General features: G+C 48.2%; 1 protein-coding gene across 6 annotated transcripts in view; it reads left to right on the forward strand.

The window, feature by feature from the left end:
- The window catches only part of WNK2 (WNK lysine deficient protein kinase 2), a 146,789-nt gene that overhangs the window by 95,604 nt on the left and 24,611 nt on the right, over nt 1-26,574 (forward strand). For 2 of the 6 annotated variants that reach the window (XM_040245526.1, XM_040245556.1), the window contains 8 exons: nt 12,094-12,917; nt 13,099-13,168; nt 15,182-15,264; nt 15,361-16,052; nt 17,261-17,475; nt 18,353-18,541; nt 19,270-19,368; nt 25,934-25,978. In XM_040245526.1, the coding sequence (XP_040101460.1) occupies nt 12,094-12,917; nt 13,099-13,168; nt 15,182-15,264; nt 15,361-16,052; nt 17,261-17,475; nt 18,353-18,541; nt 19,270-19,368; nt 25,934-25,978 (2,217 nt within the window). Of the gene's footprint in view, nt 1-12,093; nt 12,918-13,098; nt 13,169-15,181; nt 15,265-15,360; nt 16,053-17,260; nt 17,476-18,352; nt 18,542-19,269; nt 19,369-25,933; nt 25,979-26,294; nt 26,363-26,574 lie in introns of all 6 variants that reach the window. The other 4 variants (XR_005721835.1, XM_040245536.1, XM_040245544.1 and 1 more) reach the window with 4 other exon arrangements.

Below are 26,574 nucleotides of genomic sequence, written 5' to 3' on the forward strand. Positions count from 1 at the left end.
AAAAATAGAACTGCCATATGTTCCAGCAGTCCCACTTCTGGATATTTATCCAAAGGGACTGAAATCACTGTTTCAAAGAGATATCTGCATCTCCATGTTCATCCAGCATCATTCATAGTAGCCAAGATATGGAAACAATCTTAAGTGTTACTAGTTGAATGGATAATGAAAACATGGCATATTCAGCCATAAAAAGAAGGAAATCCTGCCATTTGTGACAGCATGGATGAAATCAGTCATTATACTAACTAAAATAAGCCAAGCAGAGAAAGACAAATACTCCTTGATTTCAGTTGTATGTGGGGAATTTGGGGGGAAAAAAGTTAAACTCATAGAACCAATGAGTGGAATGGTGATTCCAGAGGCACAGATTAAAGAAGCATAAGATCATCTCAGTAGATGGAGGAAAACATTTGATAAAAGTCAACATCTATTAATGACTTTAAATAATAGGAACATAAACATAAAAGTACATTTGTTTAATCTGAGAAAGGATATCTATTTTAAAAACAACAGCAAATATACTTAATGGTGATGTGCTACTTTGTTTTTTGTTTTTTGAGATGGAGAGCAATATATAAAGATACTCATTATCACTATTTATTTTCAATATCCTACTGGAGGTCCTCAATAGCCCAGTGTAGAGTAGGACATTGTAAATCGGTTCCCAGACCCAATTCCAACTTTGTATGTGTGTGTAGACTTCCCCACACCAGCGAGCAATTCTCAGATGCCAGCAAGGTGTCTGAGAATTCAACTCAATTCTGACACTTTCTATCTGGAGATAGAATCAGATTCCAGAGATAAAGAGTTCAGTTCCACTGGACAACCCTCCACATTAGATGCCAGTCACAAGCCCAGGTTATTATCTGTGCATCTAACCAACTTGCTACAAACTGGGGTTTCCAACAGACATCCTCTAACTTAGGATGTCAATTGCAAGTTAAGGTTGTTTCTTGTACTTCTGAGTGACTGGCTATAAATCAGGGTTTCCCATGACCCCTTAATTTGCTTGAATTGCTCACAGAACTCAGAGAAACATGTATTTTACTGGATCACCAATTTATTATCAGTTCAGTTCAGTTGCTCAGTCGTGTCCCCCTCTTTGCAACCCCATGAATCATAGCACTCCAGGCCTCCCTGTCCATCGCCATCTCCCGGAGTTCACTCAGACTCACGTCCATCAAGTCGGTGATGCCATCCAGCCATCTCATCCTCTGTCGTCCCCTTTTCCTCCTGCCCCCCATCCCTCCCAGCATCAGAGTCTTTTCCAATAAGTCATCTCTTCGCATGAGGATTATAAAGGATGTTAAAGTATAAGAATCAGTAGCCAGATGAAGCGATATATAAGGCAAGGCATTGGGAAATGGTGTGGAGCTTCTGTGCCTTTTCCAGGCTCACTACTCTCTCCAGTCTCCATGTGTTCAACCTGGAATCTCTCTGAACCTTGTCCTGTAGAGATTTTATGGAGGTTTCATTCAGTTCAGTTCAGTTCAGTTCAGGTGCTCAGTCGTATCTGACTCTTTGCGACCCCATGGACTGCAGCACGTCAGGCCTCTCTGTCCATCACCAACTCCCAGAGTTTACTCAAACTCATGTCCATCGAGTTGGTGATGCCATCCAACCATCTCATCCTCTGTCATCTCCTTTTCCTCCTGCCTTCAATCTTTCCCAGCATCAGGGTCTTTTCCAATGAGTCAGTTCTTTGCATCAGGTGGCCAGAATATTGGAATTACAGCTTCAGCATCAATCCTTCCAATGAATATTCAGGACTGATTTCCTTTAGGATGGAATGGTTGGATCTCCTTGCTGTCCAAGGGACTCTCAAGAGTCTTCTCCAGCATGACAGTTCAAAAGCATCAATTCTTCGGCGCTCAGCTTTCTTTATAGTCCAATTCTCACATCCATACATGACTACTGGAAAAACCATAGCTTTGACTAGATGGACCTTTGTTGGCAAAGTAATGTCTCTGCTTTTTAGTAAGCTGTCTAGGTTGATCAGAGAAGAGTGAAAAAGTTGGCTTAAAGCTCAACATTCTGAAAACTAAGATCATGGCATCTGGTCCCATCAATTCAAGGGAAATAGATGGGGAAACAGTGGAAACAGTGTCAGACTTTATTTTGGGGGGCTTCAAAATCACTGCAGATGGTGATTGCAGCCATGAAATTAAAAGACGCTTACTCCTTGGAATGAAAGTTATGACCTGCCTAGATAGCATATTCAAAAGCAGAGACATTAACTTTGCCAACAAAGGTTCGTCTATTTAAGGCTATGGTTTTTCCAGTAGTCATGTATGGATGTGAGAGTTGGACTGTGAAGAAAGCTGAGTGCCGAAGAATTGATGCTTTTGAACTGTGGTGTTGGAGAAGACTCTTGAGAGTCCCTTGGACTGCAAGGAGCTCTAACCAGTCCATTCTAAAGGAGATCAGTCCTGGGTGTTCTTTGGAGGGAATGATGCTAAAGCTGAAACTCCAGTACTTCGGCCACCTCATGCGAACAGTTGACTCATTGGAAAAGACCCTGATGCTGCGAGGGATTGGGGGCAGGAGGAGAAGGGGACAACAGAGGATGAGATGGCTGGATGGCATCACTGACTCGATGGACATGAGTTTGACTGAACTCCGGGAGTTGGTCATGGACTGGGAGGCCTGGCGTGCTGCAATTCATGGGGTCGCAAAGAGTTGGACAGGACTGAGCCACTGAACTGAACTGAGGTTGGTCATAACTTTCCTTCCAAGGAGTAAGCGTCTTTTAATTTCATGGCTGCAATCACCATCTGCAGTGATTTTGGAGCCAAAAAAAATAAAGTCTTGTCACTGTTTTCCCATCTATTTGCCATGAAGTGATGGGACCGGATGCCATGATCTTAGTTTTCTGAATGTTGAGTTTTAAGCCAACTTTTTCACTCTCCTCTTTCATCAGGGGGCTCTTTAGTTCTTCTTTGCTTTCTGCCATAAGGGTGGTGTCATCTGCACATCTGAGGTTATTGATATTTTCTCCTGGCAATCTTGATTCCAGCTTGTGCTTCACTCAGTCCAGCATTTCTCATGATGTACTTTGCACATAAGTTAAATAAGCAGGGTGAGGCTTCATTACATAGGCACAATTGACTAAATCATTGGCTATTGGTGGTTAATTCAACCTCCAGCCTCTCTTCCCTCTTGATCAGGGGCTGGGACTGAAAATTCTAACCTTCTGATCACATGGTTGGTTCTCTTGGCACCCAGTCCTCACCCTTGGGTGGGACCCAAAAGTCATGTTCCCTGAAGCATTTTCAGGAACTGAGGGCAAGAGGCCAAATATTATACTTGTATAATTAATGCTTTTAATGTTCAGAGAGAGTCCAAGGATTTGGGGAATCTGTGAGCCAGGAGGTATGGATGAACACCAAATACATATTTTTCCTATAAATCACAAATATTGAAGACATGAAGCAGGAAGCGAGGGTGAGAGAAAACAGAGAGAAAGGGGAGGAGAAAAAAGCAGGAAAGAACAAAAGAGAGGAAGAAAAGCAATAATACTGAAGAAGCCCAGGCCCTGCTTTACACGGTGAAATCTGTATTTCTACACATGAGACCCAGCATCACTCTCTTTTTACCTTTCAGGTGATTCCAATCTGCAGTTATCTTTAAGAGCCATGCCCTGTCCAGTTTTTGTAAATATTTAAAGAAGTGTCATAGTGCTGGCACAAAAGTTTAATTTTTCATTTGAAGTAAATACATTTATCTCAAAACAAAGTTTTCTGAAGCAAATTTTTGTTTGTCTGAGTTTGTACCAGCTAAAAGTAGGCTTCCTTTTTTTTTTTTTCCCGAAGTGAAATCAGGGATCATTTATTCAGCTTCTTTTAAAGACGTGTAATCACTGTTTTCCCAGGCCTGTGGCAAAAACTAATGTCTGCCTTTTTTCAGGCAACTTCATAATTCCGTATTCCCAAAACTTTTTATCTTTTTGAGCAACAATTCTTTCAGGTGTCTTTTACAGTATTCCAGGGAGGTGGAATTTTTCCATTAAGAGAATTTGTAAAACTTAAATAAACAAAAACCCGGTGCAATGTCTGGTCAATACAGCAGATGAGTCAGAACTTGCCAGCCAAGCTGTAACAGTTTTTGCCTGGTCATCAAAGAAGCATTCAGTCTTGTGTTATACTAATGGAAGATGATGCATTTTCTGTTGACTAATTTTGGATGCTTTTCATCAAGTGCTGCTTTCAGTTGGTCTAATTGGGAGCAGTACTTGTTGGAACTAATTGTTTGGTTTTCCTGAAGGAGCTTGTAAATAGAGGACTCCCTTCCAGTCCTACTGTATACACGACATCACCTTCTTTGAAGACTGGCCCTCGGTTTTGTTGGTGGTGTTGGTTCATTTCACTTGCCCCACGATCTCTCCCATTCTATATTGTTTCACAGAATCTACTTTTCATCACCCTTCACAATTTGTTTTTAAAATGGAATGTTTTTCTTGCATTTCAGTAGAGGATTACATGTAGACTTATGGTCAAGAGGGTTTTGTGGGGTTTTTTTTTGGCTTAACTTACAAGACTTCCCGGTGGCTCAGACAGTAAAGCATCTGTCTACAATGCGGGAGACCTAGGTTCGATCCCTGGGTCAGGAAGATCTGCTGGAGAAGGAAATGGCAATCCACTCCAGTACTATTGCCTGGAAAATCCCACGGACAAAGGAGCCTGGTAGGCTACAGTCCATGGGGTCGCAAAGGGTCAGACACGACTGAGCGACGTTCCTGACGTTCCTGATGTGGAGCCCAAATATCAAAGCTATTAACATAACCAAGCTGGTGCAAATGATTTTCATTGCTTGATTTGGATAGTTTGAGTGTGTCAGCTGTCTCCCATGTGGTATAACATTGATCTCAGTTAATGCCTCAATTTGATTGCTATCAATTTCAGCTGGTCTACCCAACCACAGGCATTGTCTGGTATTGGTTTCTGTGATAGTTTATCACAGGAAATTGAATATAGTTCCCTGTACTATATAATGGGACCTTGTTGTTTATCCATTCTATATATAATAGTTTGCATCTGCTAATCTCAAACTCTCAATCCACCCTCCTTCAGTCCCCTTACTCTTTGGCAACCACAAGTCTGTTATCTATATCTGTGAGTTCATTTCTGTTTTGTAGGTAAATGCATTTGTGTTATATTTTATTTTTTAAGTTATTTATTTATATATTTTTGGCTGTGCTGGGTCTTTGTTGCCGAGCATGAGCTTTAGTTGCAGAGAGCAGGGGCTACTCTTTGGTGTAGGTGTGTGGGCTTCAGCAGTTGCGGCACGTGGGCTCTAGAGTGTGGGGGCATGGAGGATCTTCCCAGACCAGGGATCGAACCTGTGTCCCCTGCATTGGCAGGTGGATTCTCAACCACTGGACCAACAGGGAAGCCCCTGTGTTATATTTCAGATTGTACATATAAGTGATATTATATGGTATTTGTCCTTCTGTTTCTAACTTAAACTTAGTATGATAAACTCTAGTTCTACCCATGTTGCTGCAAATGGCATTACTTTGTTCTTTTTATGGCTAAGTAGTATTTGTATAATATATCTCACATCTTCTTTATCTATTCATCTGTTGAAGGACATCTAAGTTGTTTCCATGTATCAGTGATTATGAATAGTGCTGCTATGAACATAGGGGTACATGTGTCTTTTTGAATTATAGTTTTTTTCCAGATACATGCTGGATCGTATGGCAACTCTATTTTTAGCTTTTTGAGGAACCTCCATACATGTTTTTCATAGTGGCTGCACCAACTTACATTCTCACCAACAGCGTAGGAGTGTTCTTTTCTTTATGTCCTCTCCGGCGTTTATTATTTGTAGACTTTTCAAGGATGGCTATTCTGACTGGTGTGAGGTGGTACCTCATTATGGTTTTGATTTCCATTTCTCTAATAATGGTGATGTTGACCATCTTTTGATGGTCATGACTGTTGTTGGCCTATAATTTTTTTCTTTTGTAAATGTATTTTTCTGAGTATCAGGGTAATGGTGGCCTGTTAGAATGAATTTGGGAATGCTCCCTCCTCTTCAGTTTTGGGGATAGTCTGGGAAGCCTAGGTATTAGCTCTTCTTTATATGGTAGAATTTTGTCTGTGAAGTCATCTGTCTGGTTCTGGACTTTTGTTTGCTGGGAGTTTTTTGATGGCAAATTCAATTTCACTACTACTTAACTGTCTATTCCAATTGTCTATTTATTTCTGATTCAGTCTTAGAAGATTGTGTGTTTCTAGGGTTTTTATCCATTTATTCACTGTCCAATTTGTTCCTGTATGATTTTTTTGTATATCTTTGATATTGGTTTTATTATTTCTTCTTTCATTTCTTATTTTGAGTCCTCTCTTTTTTTCTTAATGAGCCTGGATAAAGATATCAATTTTATCCTTAAAAAAAAAAAAGCAGCAAACGCTGGGTCTTGTTTTCATTGATTATTCTATTGTTGAGGTGGGTTTTTTTTTTTTTTTTTTTTGTCTCTATTTTAGTCTTCTCTGATCTTTATTATTTCTTTTCTTCTGCTGACTTTGGGCTTTGTTATTTGATTCCTTTAGACAGTAACCAATGTTGTTTATTTGAGATTTTTCTTCCTTTTTGAGGTAGGCCTTTATTGCTTCCCTCTTAGAACTTCCCTTTTCTGTGTCACATAGATTTTGGAAAGTTGTGGTTTTATTTTCATTTCTCCAAATGTTTTCTGATAACCTCTTTGATTTCTTCATTGACCCATTGTATTTATAATATCATACTATTTAGTCTCCATGTTTTTGTTTTTTTCCCATTTTTCTTCCTGTAATAAGTCCCCAAAGTGGAAAGTGGAAAAGTGAAAGTGTTAGTTGCTCAGTCATGTTCAACTCTTTGCAACGAGATGGACTATAGCCCACCAGAGTCCTCTATCCATATAATTTTCCAGGCAAGAATATGGGAGTGGGTAGCCATTCCCTCTCCAAAAGATTTTCCCAACCCAGGGATCAAACCCAGGTCTCCTGCATTGCAGGCGGATTCCTTACTCTCTAAGCCACCAGGAAGCCCACGTTTCTTACTATTATTGTCAGAAAAAATGCTTGGTGTAATTTCTGTCCTCTAAAGTTGTTGAGACTTGTTTTGTGGCCTAGCATGTGACCTGTCCTGGAGAATGTTCCACATGCACTTGAAGAGAATGTATATTCCGCTGTTTTTAGATGGAATGTCTTACAGGTATATAATAAGTCCAACTGGTCTAATGTTAAGACCACTGTTTCCTTATTGGTTTTCTGTCTGTATGATTTCTCCCTTGATATAAGTGAAGTGCTATAATGGTCTATTCTTATTCTATTGTCAATTTTTCCTTTTTCTGACTATTAATATTTACTTTCCATATTTAGGTGCACCTGCATTTGTTTTTGTTCAGTTACTAAGTCATGTCTGACCCCATGGAGTGTGGGCTTCTCTGTCTTCCCCGATCTCCCAAAGTTTGTTCAAATTCATGTCCATCAAGTTGGTGATGCTATCTAACAGTTCTGTCCTGTGATGTCTTTAGCATCAGGATCTTTTCCAGTGAGTCAGCTCTTTGCATCAGGTGGCCAAAGTATTGGGGCTTCAGCAACAGTCCATCCAATGAATATTCAGGGATGATTTCCTTTAGGATTGACTAGTTTGATCTCCCTGCTGTCCAAGGGACTCTCAACAGTCTTCTCCAGCACCACAGTTTGAAAGCTTTTCACACTTAGCCTTTTTTATGGTCACTTCAATACATGACTGCTGGGAAAACCATAGCTTTGACTATACAGACATTTGTTGGCAAAGTGATGTCTCTGCTTTTAATATGCTGTCTAGGTTTGTTGTAACTTTTCTTCCACGGAGCAAGCATCCTTTAATTTCATGGCTTGTAGTCACTGTCCACACTGATTTTGGGGCCCAAGAAGATAAAATCTGCCACCGTTTCCAAATTTCCCCTTCTATTTGCCATGAAGTGATGGGACTAGATGGGACCTGGTATCTTAGTTTTTCAAGTGTTGACTTTTAAGCCAGCTTTTTCACTCTCCTCTTTCACCCTCATCAAGAGGCTCTTTAGTTCCGCTTCATTTTCTGCCATTAGAGTGGTATCATCTGCATATCTGAGGTTGTTGATATTCCTCCCATCAGTCTTGACTCAGTTTTTGTAATTCATCCAGCCTGACATTTCACATGATGCACTCTGCACAGAAGTTAAACAAACAGGGTGACAATATACTTCTTTCCCAGTTTTGAACCAGTCAGTTGTTCCATGTTCAGTTCTAACTGTTGCTTCTCGACTTGTATACAGTTTTCTCAGGAGACTGGTAAGGTGGTCTGGTATTCCTGTCTCTTTAAGAATTTTCCACAGTTTGTTGTGAGCCACACAGTCAAAGGCTTTATTGTAGTCAATATATTACATATATATTGTGCATATATATTAAAGAATGTTATATTCTCTTCTGGTATTGATCACTTTATCAGTACATAATGGCCTTCTTTGTCTTTTTTATAGACTTTCTCCTAAAGTCTATTTTGTAAGATATGAGTATTGCTACCAGCTTTCTTCTCATTTTCATTTTTGTGAAATATCTCCTTCCATCCCCTCACTTGTAGTCTGTGTATCTTTAACTCAAAGAGAGTCTCTTGAATATATGGTCTTGTTTTTTTATCCAGTCATCTCCTCTATGTCTTCTGATTGGAACATATAGTCCATTTAAAGTGATTATATATAGGTATGTACATATTGCTATTCTGTTACTTGTTTTCTGGGTCATTTTTTTCATTCTGTGTTCTTTTCATCTTCTTTTAGTTTCTTTCCTTGTGATTTGATTGTTTTGTTTAGTGGTATGCTTGTGTTACTTTCTCCCTATTTTTGTGTGTCTACTGTAGGATTCTGATTTGTGCTTGCCATGGGGTTCATATGAGTGAGTGAAGTTGCTCAGTCATGTCCAACTCTTTGCAATCCCGTGGACTGTAGCCTACCAGGCTTCTCAGTCCATGGGATTTTCCAGGCAAGAGTACTGGAGTGGGTTGCCATTTCCTTCTCCAGGGGATCTTCCCAACCCAGGGATTGAACCCGGGTCTCCCACATTGTAGGCAGACACATTACCCTCTGAGCCGTATGTTGACCTAAATATCTATTTATTTTAATCTGGTCATTTGTCATTTAAGTTCAAGCACATTCTTAAAGATCTCCATTATTTTACTCCTCTCCCCCACATTTTGTGGGTGTTTTTTGGGTTTTTTTGGCTGTGCCATGCAGCATGCAGGATCTTATTTCCCTGAACCAGGGATTGAACCTGTGTCTCCTGCAGTGGAAGCATGGAATCTTAACCACTGGACCATCAGTGGAGTCACCACATTTTGTGGTTTTTTATGTCATATTTTACATCTCCATGTATATCCCTTAACTATTTATTGTAGTTATAGTCAACTTTCTAATTTTTGTCTTTTAATCTTATATAAGCATTTGATCCATAGTCTTTGCTGTATATACTGTGTATTTTCCTTTACTGGTGGGATTTTCCCTTCCTATAAATTCTTTCATTTTGTTGTACCCCTTTTTTTCCACTTGGAGAAGACTATCTAAGACTTCCTTTAAAGTTGGATTAAATATGAACTTTTAGTTTTTCCTTATCTGAGAAGTTCTTTAGCTGTCTTTTAATTCTGAATGATAATCTTGTTGGGTAGATTATCCTAAATTTTAGATTTTTCCTTTTTAGCACTATGGGTATGTCATGCCATTCCCCTGTGGCTGTAAAGTTTCTGCAGAAAAATCAGCTGATGGACTTATGGGTGTTTCTTTATATGTTACTCTTTGTTTTTCTCTTGCTGCCTTCAGATTCTCTCTTTGTCTTTAACATTTACCATTTTAATTATGGTAGGTCTTGGTGTATATGTTCAGTTTGGGACACTCTGTGTTTACCGTATATACTGTGGATATCTATTTTTCTTCAGGTTCAGAGAGTTTTCAGGCATAGTTTCATCAAATACATTTTTTTTTTGCCCTTTCTCCTTTGGAGCCTCAATAATGCAAATGTTAGTATGCTTGATATTGTCCTAGAGGTCCCTTAACTTATTCTCATTTTTTAATATTCTTTTTCTGTTCTGATTGGGTGGGTTCCGTTATTCTGTCTCCCACCTCTCTTAGGCATTCTTCTGTATCACTTAGTCTGCTGTTAAACCTTTCTGGTGTTTTTTTCATTTCAGTTGTATTTTATGACTTTATTTTTTGTATTTTCTACTTCTTTGTTAAAATTTTCACTATGTTCATCTATTGTCTTCCTTAGTTCGTTGAGCATTCTTTTACTAAGGCTTTGAACTCTTTCTGGTAAATTATTTATCTCTGTTTTATTATTTATTTTGCAGGGGTTTTTCTCCTTTTTTCATATGAAAGAAGTCCCTCTGTCTTCTCATTTTGCTTAACTACTGTTTTCTCTATGAAATTAGGTGAAACGGTTACCTGTCTTGGTCTTAAAGAGTTGCGCTTGTATGGGAGCATCTCTGTTCAGTCTGTCTTTGCCCAGTGGCTTTGGTGGGAGAACTGGATCTGAAGTAAGCAGGGTCATATCTTTTCCCAGAGTGTGCGGGCTGGTATCACCTTGATGGTAGGTAGGATTGGAGATGGAGAGGCTAGAGGCAGAGCCAGGTATGATCTGGGGCTTCTTGTATGCTCATTGGTCATCACAGCCCTATCAAGGGTGGCATCTGGTCCCAAAGTCTAGAGCAGAATCCCTGAGGGTGGAGTTCAAGCTGTCTCCTTTCCCTCTGAGTATGTGCTCCCCACTCTCCTGATAATGAAATGTTTGTTCCAGTGGAGATCTGTGCTAGAGCAAGAGGATCTGAGTGGTACCTGGTATAGGCCAGTGTGTGTGCTTGTACTGTGCCTGCACACCATTCAGAGCTCCAGTCTGTCCTGATCTGCCGCTTCTGTGAACATCAGTAATGGCTGTCCCACTCCACCCCTGACCAGATGCAGGGCTGGGTCAGAGCCAGCTCTGTCTCCCACAAATGCACATTTTCCTCCACCATAGCAGCCTTTGACCTAGTGGGAAGCTGTGCTGAAGCTCCTGGTGCTGGAGTGGGTGCTCAGTGTGGTCTAGGGCATGCCTTGGATCAGTTGCAGGAAACTGACCAGAGTCCCAGGCACTTTCAATCTGCTTCCTCTGTTTTGCTCCTAGGAGTAAACAAAGCATATTCACACACTCTTCACAAGCAAATTCTAGGTTTCTTACAGCTCTCCTATTAGTCCCACTGGTTTTCAGATCAACCAAGGGGACTCATCTTCTCGGTGTCAGACCCCAGGGATGGGATGTCTAACATGTGGTTCATACCACTCACTCCTCAGGGAGGATCTCCAAGCCTGTGTAATCCCCCTTTACCTCTGTGTCGCCTTCTAGGGGCATCAGTTCTGACCTGATCACTTTCTACCTGATTCAGTGTGGATCTTTACAGCCTTGATTGTACAAAAGGCCTCCTGCCAGTCTTCAGTTTGATTTTAGTGAGAATTGTTCCACCTGTGATGTATTTTTGATGTGTTCGCAGAGGGTGGTGAACACGTTGTCCTTCTACTCTTTCATCTTGATCTCCTCTCTCTGGTCCGAGCTTCTGATCTTACCAAAGCATGGTGTCTGGCTTATCAGAAGTTACTGCCCTCTCCAGGGCAAGGGAATGTGTACTGCTTGCTACTTAAGACTTTATAATTTCATTTACAGTTTTGTGGAATGGGCCAGTGCAAGGGTCATAAGAGCTGTTTTTATGGAGCTCGCCTGGCACATGGGGGCATGGAAAGACAGTCAACAGACAGGGATAGGTTATGCCTGATGGCTAAGTGCTACAGAAAAATCAGAAGGAAGGTGGGATGTGCTAGTGCGGCTGAATGGGACACTTCTGGAACACAACCTGAAGTGGGAAGCAGGGTTGCAGGAAGATGTATGCAAGGAGTCTCAGGCCGGAGCTAGCACATGCATGAAGTTGGCATGTCGGAGAAAAGCAAAAGAGGACTGGTTTATAGAGCACTACCAGCCTAAAGAAGGCATCTTTTTAGCTAGCAAAGTGCCAGGTGAATAGGACCAGAATAGGTTAGTATAGAGGCATTTTTCCTATTTCTTCTAGATTCAGCACCCTCTAAAGACCAGCTATCCTCCAAGGAGAAACCCAGCTTCTCAACTGATCTGCAGCTTCTGAGCCAAGCAGGCCCCAGGGACCTTCCTGGTGGTGCACCAGCCCCTTTGGTGCCGTCATCCCCTCCCGTGACTGCTCTGTCCCAAGACATGGCCCCACCAGCCGCCAGTCCTAAGCTGGAGCCAGCAATGGGGCCTGCCGTGCAGGCAGGGGTCCCAGGAACCCCTCAGGGGCCAGCCAGTGAGCATAAGACTCCCTGGCCACTAATGGAGACTCTTGATGCTCAGCTTGTTGCCCAGTCCCCTGACATGGGCCGAGGGCCTTGTGCCCCACCTTTGGAGGCCCCCCTTCACGCCATGGGTCTGGGGGATCCTGCCTTAGCCAGAGAGCCCATCACCAAGGGGGAGCCCCTGTCAGCTTTGGCCCCCACATCTGGTGCCCCTAGTGGGGCCCCTCAGCCCACTGTGAGCCAGCCCCTTCCCCCAGCCCCCACTGTGATAGGGGCAATCAGTCTGGCCACTCCCCAGCTCCCCAGTCCCCCGCTGGCACCCACCGCCCCTCCTCAGCCACCTTCAGCCTTGGAGTCGGATGGAGAAGGGCCGCCCCCAAGGGTGGGCTTTGTGGACAGCACCATCAAGAGCCTGGACGAGAAGCTGAGGACTCTGCTCTACCAGGAGCACGTGCCCACCTCCTCAGCCTCGGCCGGGACCCCTGTGGAGGCAGGTGACAGAGACATCACCCTGGAACTCCCAAGAGGGGATGAGCCCCATACAGAGGCCTCTGGGGGCAGTCTGGCCCTGCTGCCCCAGCCTGCGGTGAGTACTGCCCGAGGCACTGTCTCCAGGCAATTCATGTCTGACCCACCCACATGTGTTTTCTTGAGTTGCCTGGGGAGGAGGAGTCCATCCTTCGAACTGGAGGAGAGGATATGCAGTTTTGCTACAGAGATGTTAGCAAGTAAGACTCACAGCTCTTTTTTGCTGTTTCTTTCTTCAGTTGGAAAAGTCAGAAATGGCCCCTGGATTAGAGGTCACACTGGAGCAGTCCGTGTCCTTGTCAGTGACAGGTAACAAGCCATAGGTGTTACCAGCCTTCTTTACTTTGAAACATTCTGCTTCTTTACCCTTCATCCCCACAGCATCTTAGGTGGGACCCAGATGTGGCAGAAGCAGTTCTAGCACAAACCATGTGTTCATACTCCAAGAGAAAGCCCTCTGTGGAAATGGGTGAAAGCCCTATTGACTGGGTATTGGGATCTTAACAGGGCCTGTCTGGCTCCCCAGTGCTCTCAGTATATTCTGGTGGATACCCCTAGCTCCTCTTTCTATAGGAGGTTATAAGGTGACTGTGGTTATTTTGGACAGAATGCAGGGCTGGGGCTGAGGAATTCCAACAGGTCTGTGGAAGCTGCTGGGCTAGAGCCATCCGTGAAGTTCTGAAACAGGATTTCTTCAAGACTTTCTTTGAGTATTGTGCATCTCTGCAGGAATTCTTGCTGTAGTTCTCATTTCACTTCTTCTAAATTACGTCAGTTGTGTCCGACTCTGTGCGACCCCATAGACAGCAGCTCACCAGGCTCCCGTCCTTGGGATTCTCCAGGCAAGAACACTGGAGTGGGTGGCCATTTCCTTCTCCAGTGCATGAAAGTGAAAAGTGAAAGTGAAGTCTACCTGAATGCATATGTTTTAGCACAAGGGAGTTGGTCTGATCTAAGGTGTTGGTTCTTTCTCGGCCTGGAATTTCTTGGGAGATGGGCAAGATAAGGACCAGCTGACCTTGTAATGGGACCATGGGTGTGTATCAGTGGCAAGAACAGTCTTCTCAGATCACAGAACAAGGGGAGTGGACCGTTGGATTCTGTGGCTGGACCCCAGGACACTGCATTCTTATAGATGCCACAACTTTAGAGGGGTGGGGCTTCTGGGATTGGGGTCAGAAGCCATAACATATGATGTTTACCTGGGGAAGATAAGGATCATGGGATGGAGCAGGAGTGGGCTGGGCAAGGGAGAAGGTGAGAGATTGTACCTGAGTGCCCTCTCCATCTCCTTCTGCCTTCTTTCTGTGAGTTGTGTACCATGGGCAGCCACCTTATGCAGCATCAGTGCCTTCGAGTGCCAGAGCCTTCCAGAGTATGGAACTGACAGGGAACCTCTTAAGAGATAGATTCTAGTTTGGAAAAGGTCAGTTTTTCTGGCAGTCAGAGCTGATCAGAAATAGAGTGCAGTTGGTAATGAGCCTCCTGTCCCTAGAGGTATGCAAAGCAAGACTGGATGATCTTCACCATAGTCGTGTAGGGAGGAGTATTGTGTATTGCCTAGAGTTGGGGTTTGCATGACAGATGAATCTGGGTCTTCTCAGGAATCTGTGCAGGGGCAGCCCCCTAGCCTGGCTGGAGGCTCTTTCAGCCCCTGTCATGCCTCCCCCAATCCCCTGTGCACGGCAGCATGTCAGTTCAGCTCAGGCTAACACACAGCTCTGGTTTTCTTTGCTATGTGCAGGTCCCAGCTCAGGCCAGGCTTCCACACATCAGCTCCTTCTGCTTCTGTTGTTTACTCTTCACAGCAACCCTGGAAGGCTGGTCAAATGTATCATCTGTAGATGGGGAAATGAGACAGTCTCAGATGACAGGGACCTTCCATAGACTTTGGAGCAGCAGGATTAGGAGTCAGCCTTATTGTTCTGATCTTCCTGGGCCTCGTAAGAGCCTTTTATCATCAGAACATGTCGGGGAGAGAGAAGGCAATACCGTCAGGTGAAACAGGGCATATCAGGGGCATAGAGAGGACAGGTGAGGCAGGCGATGTTAATCAGGTGCGTGGAAGGCCTGGCTGTGCCTGAGGTCTCGAGCAGGGGTCTTCAGGGATCTGGGTAGTATTAGGCTGATGTCTCCCTCCTTTTCTGGATCACAGGGCATCTCCTGTGAAGTGATGGGGTTAGGATGTCAGTAGTTTCTGTTTTCCAGCTGCACACACTGCTTCTCACTGCCACTCCCTTTCTCTTCTGGATGGCTGCTTTTGGCTCATTCCTGCCTTTGTTCTTTGCACCAGCCTGAGTAATGGTTTTAACGTTCCTACAGCTGAATCATCTTTGAGCCACATGCTTGGCCGTGAGGGAGCACAGGCGGCCTCAGATTCGCTCGCAGCACCCAGTGCCCCCCAGGTAAGAAGTTTTCTCCAGTGAGATGCTCAGTGGGTTGGCGGGCTTGCTCTCTGATGGTGTTTGCGTGGAATCTTTTCCTTTCCACTGTTTCCCAAGGATGTCCCTGCTTCTGCCATCCCTGCCCATCTGGAGCCCACAGACCGGACCAGCAGGGTCCCTGGGGAAACGTTGGCCAAGTCCATGCAGAGCTGCCCGGGGACATTGATTGAGGGTGGCCAGGACAGCCAACCCCAGCCATACAGCACTCTGGTATCAGAATCCCCTCCGAAGTGGCCAGGGCAGCAGGATGGCAGCTCGCCAGCCAAAACCGTGGGCCGGTTCTCAGTGGTCAGCACCCAGGATGAGTGGACTCTGGCCTCCCCCAATAGCCTGCGGTACTCAGCCCCACCTGACGTTTACCTGGACGAGGCTCCTTGCAGCCCAGACATGAAGCTGGCTATGCGGCGGGCACAGACGGCCTCCTCCATTGAGGTCGGCATGGAAGAGCCCATGTCCAGTGACTCTGGGGACGAGTCCCCTTGCAGGAGGCCTTCTGTGCAGAAGCATGCCTCCCTGCCCAGCAGCGGTGGTGGTGTGGCCAGTGACTTTGTGAAGAAGGCCGCTGCCTTCCTGCAGAGGTCCTCTCGGGCTGGCTCCCCAGGCCTGGAGACACCCAGCAGGATGGGCGTGAAGGTCCCCACCATCAGCGTGACCTCCTTCCACTCCCAGTCATCCTACATCAGCAGTGACAACGACTCAGAGATTGAGGATGCTGATATCAGGAAAGAGCTGCAGAGTCTTCGAGAGAAGTAGGTCCTGTGGAACAGGTCAGGTCTGGGCTCTGGTGTCAGGGGAAGTGTCCAGCAGCTGAAGTCCACGTCCTGTGATTTTGAGCTGCTTGGGCTGGGTGACAGGGCAGAGGCAGTGTCCCTGCCGTCGGATCTGGTCCCTGGTCTCTGGGGCCCACACCTCCCCTCCTCCTTCAGTCTCACACATAGGCCTTGATTGCACTTGCTCTCTCTCCCTGCAAATTTACCTGCTCCTGCTGTGGTCAGGGTCACTGAGATACAGCTAAGCCATGAAGTCTCCTTCAGGACAAGAGGGCCCCACACTTTAGTTACTAAGGTCGGGAGAGGCTGGAATCTTTGGGAAGGAGTGGCTATGGGCTCTTGGAGTGGGTCCAGAAATGGAAATGTGGGCAGGAGAAGCCCGTGCTCTCTCCTGCTCTTGGCTGTGCAGAGAGGGCCCCAGCCTTAGCTGCATGCTCCCTGAGGAAGGCCAACTGGGACCACCCAGCCCTTTCCTAGACTTTTCTAGAAACTGCCCTTGCCCACAGTCAGTGATTCCACCCAAGTCTTAACAGCAGCTTCCCACCCATGTGACCTGGCATCTCGGCTGTATTCTCAGGAATAGTGTTGCCTGTGGGGTCAGCCTTAGCTGGAAGCTCTCCTGGGCACAGCAAGAGCCCCAGGGCCCTGGCTAATAACATATTTTCTGTAGACTCGCTTGTGCAGGCTTCTCTCCTCTGAGAGGCTTCTTGTGCTGTGTTCCCTCACACGGAGGAATTAACACTTATTTGCCTGATAAGCTAAGGCAGCCTTCCAATTCTGAGCCCTGATTAGTTTCTTCACCCATGTTTATGAGTAGGGTTTGTATTGTAAGCATAAATGTGAGAAGTTGTTCATATCATCCCCCGTTCCCCCCCCAAAAAACCCAGCAATGTTACAAGTCTGGATATATCGGAAAACTTGAATGTCTTAGGCTGGTCTTCATGCAGTTCTGTTGTTGGGTGAGTTGATGCCAGAGATCTCAGTGATACTCCCATTTGGCTTAGGTGTAAATAGAAGGTGACGTTTAAATGCCCTTATGTCCCCTGTGCATGGCCTGTCTGCCCAGCCTACCCTGCAGGCTCTACTCCTCATACCTATCCTACCAGTCCTGGGCTCTCCTGGAGGGGCCTCATGTTGGAAACGACCAGAATGCCCACCTGGCTTCCCTCTTCCTTTCCCTCCTACAGGCATCTGAAGGAGATCTCAGAGCTACAAAGTCAGCAGAAACAGGAGATTGAGGCCCTGTACCGCCGCCTAGGCAAACCACTACCCCCTAACTTAGGCCTCTTCCACACGGCCCCACCCATCGGCCGCCGGAGAAAGACCAGCAAGAGCAAGCTGAAGGCGGGGAAGTTGCTGAGCCCCCTGGTGCAGCAGCTCAAGGTCGTGGCCTCCAGCACAGGTTGGCCCAGGGCCCTCCTAGCCACCCTCAGACGTGGGAGCTGGGCAGATGGGAGGCAGGCACTAGGCCTTGGAAGAGCGCTTCTTGAATCTCCTTTCATTGGAGCAAGGAAGCGTCTTCATGCCCGAGAGAGCCAAGGCTTCCACCCCTCCTGCCAGGAGGGAAGAACCAGAGTCCCAGCTGCCCGTGGGTTGCAGTGTGCTCCTCCCTGCAGAGTGCTGCCCGGGCAGGGGTCTGCTTCCTCTGATCCCGTTTCTCAGATGTATGTCAGCCCCTGACAGTGAGGGTTGAGCAGCTGCCTTGGGGGAGGGAGAGGATGATAGGGACCCTTCCTGCTCCCCAGCCTTTAACCACAATGCCCAGGCACTAAGAGTACACACCCCAAGCCCCCACACTCTGGGGTGGGGACCCAGTGAGCTGAAAGCCCCAAATGCACCAGGGGGGAAGCCAGCAGTGAGCTGACCTTAAGCCTTCCCTCTCTATGTTGCAGGTAACCCGCAGGATACACACCCAAGAATTTCTAAGATTACCCAAAATTACATGAATTCCATATCAATTCCTAAAGCTAACATGAGACTTCAGAGACTTAGGAAATCCACAGGTCCCCTTTGAGCCCACGTGTACATCTGCAGATGGGCCGTGGTTCTTTCACAGTGTTTGCACAACGTAGGTTAGCACCAGTGGAAACGGTGGTCATTTTCTTCGATCTTCCTGACACCTGCACATGGGTGATCCAGCAATGTACCCATTGCCTGTAGGGACTCAGCTTCCCCAAGGTCACCCAGCAAAGAGCAGGGAGGACAGACGTGGCCCGAGCTGGCTGGTCTGTCCTGTGGTGCCTCATCGTGCCTGTCACCCCTTCTCCCCCCCAACCCAGGTCACTTGTCAGACTGCAGCAGAGCCCCTCCTGCTAAGGACCCTGCCCAAGCTGGGGCAGGGCCCACAGCAGCTTCAGACCCATGTGGGAAGGCAGTTCAGACTCAGCAGCCTTGCTCCGTGCGGGCCTCCCTGTCTGCAGACATCTGCTCCGGCTTGGCCAGTGATGGAGGCGGAGTGCATGGCCCAGGTGATTTCCAGCTCGCCCGTCTCCGAGCATGTGCTAGCCTCATAGGGCCCGTGTGGCATAGAGGGGACATGAGCTGCGGCCAAGGCTGCCGACAGCCTCTTAAGGAAAAAAAAACGTTAGATGTAGCTTTTGAATGAGAAAAGTGGATGGCCTGCCCATCATCAAGTCTTGCTGTAAGCGGCTCAGAGGGAGGTGCGCTTTGCAAGAGCCGGCCTGGGGAAGGCGCCAGGACCACTGAGAGGTCAGATGTGGCATCTGCTGTGAGCTCTGCGCCAGTTCCCAGGCACTGGCCCACCCCCACCCTACTCCACTCCCCACTAAACATGGGTCCTTCCGTCAGGAGGGCCAGCTGGGGGGACGAGGGCACAGCTCTCGAGCTGGGAGATTGGCCTTGAGGAGGAAATGCTCGTCACCGCTGCCCTGGATGCAGCGGCTACGCGATGAGGTGCTCCACCCCCACCATCTCTCTCCAGAGAAGTCGTGGTGACCGCTGCCGGTGCCCACCCCCCACCCTGCCCCACACGCTCTCCTGGGGTCCGCTTCTCTTCCACTCCAACATCGCCTCCTTTCCATTATGTGATCAGTGGCTGTGGTCCTCTGGGCTGGGCTAGGTGGAGCCGTGGATGCTAAGTGAAGAGGCTGATATGGCTGGTGGTGTGTAGGAGGAATCCCAGAGACTGTACTTGATGCCTGTCTCTTTGTTTTCTTCCCTCTATATTCATTTGCAGGCTGGACGGTTTACCACCCAACGTCTGAGAGAGTGACCTATAAGTCTAGTAGCAAACCTCGCGCTCGATTCCTCAGTGGACCCGTGTCTGTGTCCATCTGTCTGTATTTGTTCTTTTGTATTTTATCACCTCCTGGCCCTTGGTTTCTCCCCTGCCCCTCCCTGTCTTCATTATCTTCCATACATTTTGTAGGACACCTTACCCCACCCCCATTGAAATCATGTACTTGATATAAAAAATGGAACCCCGTCCATGCCCACCCTTCTAGCCCCAGAAAGCGCCAGTGCATGCTCTTGGCTGGTTCATGCCTGGACACCGACAGCATGTGCAGCGGTTTGCCCACTCCCAGCCTCTGGTGCTCTGCCCCAGGCCCCAAGGTGCTCTGCGTTTCTTTTGTCACTCGTTTGTTTAGTGTTTTTTTTTTCTTTTTTTTATGTTGGACGTAGTTTTATTTCTGTTGCACTCGTGGCAGATTTACACGTCCGCTGTCCCCAGTTCCAGCGACAACAAAAAGACAACCCCGGCCTTCTCTAGACGCATGGTGTGTTTCACACGTGTCTGGACTCTGAAGACATGCATGTAGCGAGCCGAGACAGTTCTAGAAGGTCACTGGAGGGTGTAACTTCTGTACAAGGGCCGTATCACAACATCCAGTACTGTTAACCCACTGCCCCCACTCCCTGCATGTGGAAATGCTGAGAGAACGTGCTCCAGCTAGGATGCCCCAGCGCCCCCTCCATTCTCGTCACGTCAGGAATCTCTGACCCTGAGAGACGTGATTCCAAGCCTCCTGCTGTGCCCCTCTGTGTGGGCCCAGCCCCTCCTGGCCTTCTCTCTAGCTGGAGCACTTTACTTGGTGTATTTCCCTCTCATCTCACCAACCTCAGAGATGAAGTCAATTATTTAGTTCCCCAAAGCTCTGCTAAATCAAAACTCAAGTCCCAGTCATCATCTGCCTCCCTGGAACACACTGCTAGTACCCAGGGACTCCATGTCCAGGAATGGCACATCTGCTCAGGCTGTCCAAAACCGTTTTCATCCTTCAGACCAATTGGCCAATGATTCACAAGCTTTTCAGGTTTTTGTTTTTCAACAGAAGCGTTAAGCTTTTTTACCCATTGGATTGTACATACTGGTTTAGGGCCTCTGGCTTTTGCTGGTATAATAAAGATACATTGTGCTTGTTGGGATCTGAGGCCACATCCATGGCAGGCATCCATCAGAGTTCGGTGTCCATCCCCATCAGAGTGACTTTGGCACCCTCCCCGGGAGGGCCAGGTCAGAGGCATGACTGTAGAAATGCGCAGGAACTGCCCAGTGCTCCTTGTCTGCTAACAGCCCCCACCCCACCCCCGTTTCTGCTCAGGCGTCTTGGGTCTGCAGGTTAGTTGCCAAGTTTAGTAGGGGGCTGGGAGGCATGCATCCTGGCTCCCCACCCACCTCGCGCATCACCCACTCGTCCTCTTTCTTCTGCCTGTGTGCCTGGCTTTCGCCTGGGAAGCTGTGGTGAGGGCACCTGCCCCTCTAGGCATCTCCAGGCATCTCCTAGTCAGACAAATGTGTTTATCACTGCTTGAGGGTGGCCAGCCAGGAGTGGGAAGCTGATTAGAGCAGGGTATTTGGGGTAAAAGTGTGAATGAAGAGTACCATGTGGCCCCTGAGTCCTTGCCAGGCTACCTTTCTACTCAGGTGGTTCTACTCTTTTTTTAAGGGTTTTCATTTATATCATTATTAATTATTGTTTCAAGATAAAAAAAATTGTTTGAGGCTCAGTGGGGACAAAGGGTTTATGTTTTCCTTCTGTGCTTGTGTGTGTGGCTAGGAAGAAAGAAATGTGTGTGGCATGGCTTGGTGGCAAATGGGGAGCTGGCCTACGTAGATTGATTATAGGTGGTGGTACATGCTGGCCTATAAGGCTTTATTTCCTCCAATGCCATGAATCCAATAATGCTGCCTGTTTTCACACAGTGGCCCTTTTAGGCATACCATGGCTAAGCTCAGAGAAGGCAATGGCACCCCACTCCAGTACGCTTGCCTGGAAAATCCCGTGGATGGAGGAGCCTGGTAGGCTGCAGTCCATGGGGTCGCTAAGAGTCAGACACAACTGAGCGACTTCACTTTCACTTTTCACTTTGATGCATTGGAAAAGGAAATGGGAACCCACTCCAGTGTCCTTGCCTGGAGAATCCCAGGGACGGCGGAGCCTGGTGGGCTGCTGTCTATGGGGTCGCACAGAGTCGGACATGACTGACACAACTTAGCAGCAACAGCAGCATGGCTGATCTCCTAGTCTTCATGCTCTGGGGTTGCTGGTCAGGAGGGTGTACTGTGGGTTCCTGCCCTGGACCCGCTCACTGCAGCCTCCAGCTGAGCCATGTGAAGGTTGAGCCCGTGCCCCTGCCACTGCCACTCTCACTCTAACGGGGTGGGATACCCCAGGACTCCCCATCCTGTCCCATGTGTGCTGGCATTTGCTGAGCCCTGCAGGGGGTTCTCTTGGACCTGTAGTCTGCCGGTTTCTGGGTGACCACAGAGCTTTTTGCTCTGAGAGGAGACTGAGCATATGCCTCAGTGAGAGACCAGAGGGAAATATTTAGGGCTGGCTTCAGCCCCTGAAGGCTGAGAGGCGGGGGGACTTCAGGTTGGCTGGGAGCTTGAGCTTGGGTGCTGAGGGCTGTGGCTCTGGGGTTGTGGGAGCAACTGGTCCAGCCCAGAGCTGGAGGTAAAGCCAAGAGCAGGTTTTCAGTTTGTACAGGAGACAGGACTCTAGGAAAATAAAACCTGTGTTAAGCTTTGAAGTACACAAAGAAGGTCCCAGCTTCCATGAAGCTTGGAGAAGATAAGAGGGGTTGGAGATGGGTGGGGGTACCTGGGGTGGAGCTGCAGGCAGCTTTGGGAGGTGGGGAGGTAACTCGAGGTGGCGAAGTAGCCATGCCCAGGATGGAGAGCCAGGGGAGGGTGAAGCCTGGGTGCTGCCGTAGGGTGGGCGTCAGAACAGGCCAGCCCTCAGAGCCGTCGGCGGGCTGGCACTCAGGGAAGAGCAGACTTGGGAGTGAGGCTCTGGGCACAGACCCCTCCTTGCAGCCAGTGGAGGCTTCAAGGAAGCTTGTAGTCAGGGGTGTGAGGTCATGTTCAGAAAGTGGTTGTGTCCTGTTAGTCAGAAGCTGTGGTCAGACCTGTTGGTCCTCCCTGCCCCCGCTCTTCATTGGAACAGAGAGGCACGGACACATGGAACAGTGAGGTCTGCTGTGTTTTTCTCACGTGTCCATCAGCAGCAGGCTGGGTGTTATCCATGCTGTAGCCAGTTTGTCTCTGGGACCGCTAGGTGCCACAGTGCAGCCCCCCAGGTTCTTCCCTCACCTGGGACTAGTCTCATCCGGGCACTCAGGATGAACTGTCCTCAGGGTAGGCCCTGTGCCACTCGGGGGATGAAGTTCAGGGTGCAGTCACCCTAGGGTAGAGCTGAGACACAGCCTTCCTCCCTGCCCATGCTTCCCAGAAAAGTTTCAGCTCCATGCTCGGGTCTAGGTGGCTTGGTATGGAGACACTCAGGATGATGTTTCGTCTCTGTCCCATGTGTCGCCTGTGCCAGAAGAGGGCACCTGACCCTGCTGCCAGGCACAGGGTGACCGGCGGACTCGCCTCCTCCATGGGTGGGGCGGGGAGGCCCCTGGCGGGTCTGCACTGAGCCTCTTGCCCCAGTTCCTTGTGAGCTTCGTTAGTATTTGAAGCTTGATAAGCTGCAGGTGTGATAGTGGCTCCGGGGCCTGGCCCAGGCGGATGTGATAGTGGCTGCCCTGGCCCACCTCTTGAGCAGTTTGCCTGCATCATGTATCCTGGGATTTGAGGTGTCCTTCTGGCACTCCAAGGGTCTAAACAGCATCAGGTGCCTGACAGGGCTGGCCATCCATACCAGGAGCTGCCTCTGTTTCCATGCCAAAGTGAATGGAGGGGCAAGTGGGGTGGGGGCCCTCATTGCATGCAGGCCTGGGCGATGCCTGAGACTCCTGGCCTGGCTGTGGGGTTCCTGCAGACACAAGCTGCACCAGGACAAGATGTTAGGTCATTCAGCTGTGTTGCTCCTTTGCAGTCTGGGAAGAACCGTTTTCTCAGTAGCTGGGAGAGGCTGCCAAGCCCCAGATCCCTAGCATCTGCCCATGTGGAGGCTTCTCGGAGTATTTCTGGGGTTGCTAAGCTGGCTTTTGCCAAGCCTTGGCTAAGGATGGAAGTGCTATGGGGAGGACTCTCTCTTCATGGGAAACCAGGGGGTGGGGCTGGTTAAAACCATTATTCCCCATGTGCGCCTGATGTCGGCTTCCTATAGGCCAGTGTGGGTCCCATGTAGGTATCCTGTGGGCCGCAAGTGGGCCCCTGGTGTGTCCCATGTGGGCCCTTTGTGGGTTCTGTGCAGGCCTGCTGCCCTTGCATTGCTCCCTTGTAGCTTGATGTTCCTTGCAGCTGCCTTGTTCCTTCCTGCTCTGTAGGCAGGAACTCAGTGTGTATACTAGCACAGTGTGGGTTCAGCAGGGCTGGGTAGAGGCTTGTTCATCAGACACTGTCTGCATGGTGTGTGTTTAGAGCAGGACTCAGGCCAGGGAACAGACACAGGGGTTGAGATTCAAGGGGCCGCTTGAGGATGGACAGTGAGTGCTCTGGCGTGAGTATGGACTGGTTAGCCACATGGTGCCTGCTCAGCTGTGGTTTTGTAGAGCCAGACACTGTGACCTGTGTGGAGGGATCCAAATCTGGTTTGTTTGTGTTAAAGATCCACCCTAAGGACTGGGAGTTGACCCGGCTCTGGTCACCTCAGGGCCCGTGTTCAGCCAGGGCATGGACGGCCAGGAGCTATGCTCCATCCCTTAGGCGGTGTCCAGTGAGGGTGTGGGTTGGTATTGCTTTCTGGCTCTGAGGATGGTGTCCTGGTGTCTGATGCCTTTTACCCTGCCTGGGTAACCAGAAAGATCTGTCTGGAGCCCTGATTTCTGGCTGATCGCAGGCACAGACTCCCTCTAGCAGCCAGCTTCTATGGCTGGCTGGTGCGTTCTCTTTCCCATGAGGGTGATAGGAGACAGCTCTGAATGCAGAGCTCTAGCAACACTAGGAGCTGCCAGGCAGGCACAGAGCAGCCTTTTGAAAGAACCTGTTATGGTTAGACTGCAGGGACCTTGCAGAAGTACTTAGTCCCAGGTCCCAGGGTCGTCTGTAGGGGACTGCTGTGGTCCAGAGGACAGTACAACCCCAGGATCTCGACTAGGAAATCTGTGTTCACATGCATGGTCACAGAGCCCAGAACCCTCCTCCCTTTGTACCTTGGAACCCCTAAAGGGCTTTGTGCTTCCAGCTGTGGTCCATCTCAGGACACAGACCAGCAAAAACTTTACAGAGTTCCCACTGAGAATCAGTCTGGATTCCTCCTGTCTGGCCCAATTCCATTTTATTCTCATAACAGACCCCAACTGAATATCACCTCCCTTTTTACCAAGTCAGCCTCAGCGAACACAACAGGATGAACCAAAATAAGTGCAGCTCAGTGTGAGCTAGTTTTCTGAACCAATGAGTACAGCTTTTCCCCAATAAGCCTTTGCCCCTGTCCCCAAATACAGGAAGCAGTGTCTTGCCTTCCGTAGTGAGGGGGCTGGGAATGGTGCTGTGGTGGGCACTCTCTTGGGAGATTGGGGGTATGTAAGGAATCGTGCTCCAGGGGAGGGGCCGTGGGCGGGAGCACAAACAGACCCTCCATCCTAGCGTGGCCTTGCTGAGTGACCTTGGGAGCACCTGAGCCATCCTTGCCCATCCCACCTTTGCCTGCTCGGCTGCCTGGAATGCCACAGGGTAAGCCGGGTATGGCAGCCCCTTTCAGCCAGCTCATCTGCCCTCCAGGTGGGCACTAATTGTCAATGCTAAACACTAAAGTCACTGCCCATCTTAGCACAGGCAGCCTCTGGGAGCACGGGGTCTGGGAGCTCTTAGTGATGGTGCAGTAAGGAGGCCTCTCACCCCGCCCCATGGACAGGGAATACCCGATGAGGCAGCCGTGTTACCAAGAATGAGGGTCAGCTTCCCTCTAGCCTCTGTAGACAGGGCTCCTTGTATTTTCCCCTCCACTCATCATTGGCTTGTTCAGGGCAGCCTAAGATCTGGGATTGGCCTCAAATCTGCAAAACAATGTATCTTTTTGCACTTGGAAAACTGCCCATGAGCCTTATGCCAGGCAGGGCCAGGCTGTGCTCCATTGAGAGCTCTCCTGGCTGACTTCTAGTGAGCATCCTGCCTCAACCAGCAGGACTCCCCAAAACCTTACATTTGAAAGCCAAGCAGTGTGCTTTGCTTTTTTTTTTTAAGTTTTTTTTTTCTTTCTTTATCTCTCTTTCTCTCTTTTTCTTTTTCTTTTTTTTTGGAATATGCTTCTAGAGACACACACACTTCTACCTGAAGCTTGGGGCTTGGCCCTGCACCTCCGCCCCTCGGCGAAGCTCGTGTGAACCTCCACACTGACTTGGGGGCCTCCCAGTTAGCCCAGGAGGCTGGTCCCTTCTTTCTGAACTGCTGGCCTTTGCTCCTCCTCGCACACTGATGACTTTTGCTTAGAGTGTGGTGGCTTGTCCCCCTTGTGTGCTGTCCTGCCTAACCCTGTGGTCTTGTGTCATTTCTTCTTCCCTTGCAGGGTCTGCCTTGAAGCGTCTCTGTCTAGGCAAAGAGCACAGCAGTCGTAATTATCGGGTTTTTTACCCCTTGTCCGCTTCCATCGCATGGGCTTTATTGTGGCTAGTGCGCATCAGGGTTTCCATGGCTGGACCAGGAGCCAAGGGCCCAGCGGGTAGGCGGGTGTGGACCCGCTCTGTGCCCACCCTCCGTGGGTGCTGCTGGGCCTCCACCTGGTGAGATAGCCGCCCTCAGGCACACTTTCAAGCCTCCGTGGCTCCTAGAGTTTGTGCATTCTCGCCAGTTCACATCTAACTGGCTTTCCTTCTCCGAAACGTCCATGTATTACCAATCATTAATTGGCTCCTTTTCCAAAACCGTAGGAATGAGTATTTCCTTCAAGTGCTAAAGATGAGTGCCCCCACAGAGGAGAGATGCCGGGACAAAATGGGTATCAGTTTACCTGGGCCGCCCACTGCTCTCATCTCATGCCTCTTTTTTTTTTCTAATTAAAAAAATTTTTCTGTTTTTATTTTTGGGCTGAAATGTTCATGTAGAAATAGCAACATGTGTAAAATCTCATCACTAATGTTTAACTGTTTGTGTCTGTGCTTTTTCATTGCTAGCCTCTAAAGTAAACTGTGTTTTGCAACGACTTGTTTG

The sequence above is a fragment of the Oryx dammah genome, unplaced genomic scaffold (assembly GCF_014754425.2).
Source record: "Oryx dammah isolate SB20612 unplaced genomic scaffold, SCBI_Odam_1.1 HiC_scaffold_1, whole genome shotgun sequence".
NCBI lineage: Eukaryota > Metazoa > Chordata > Mammalia > Artiodactyla > Bovidae > Oryx > Oryx dammah.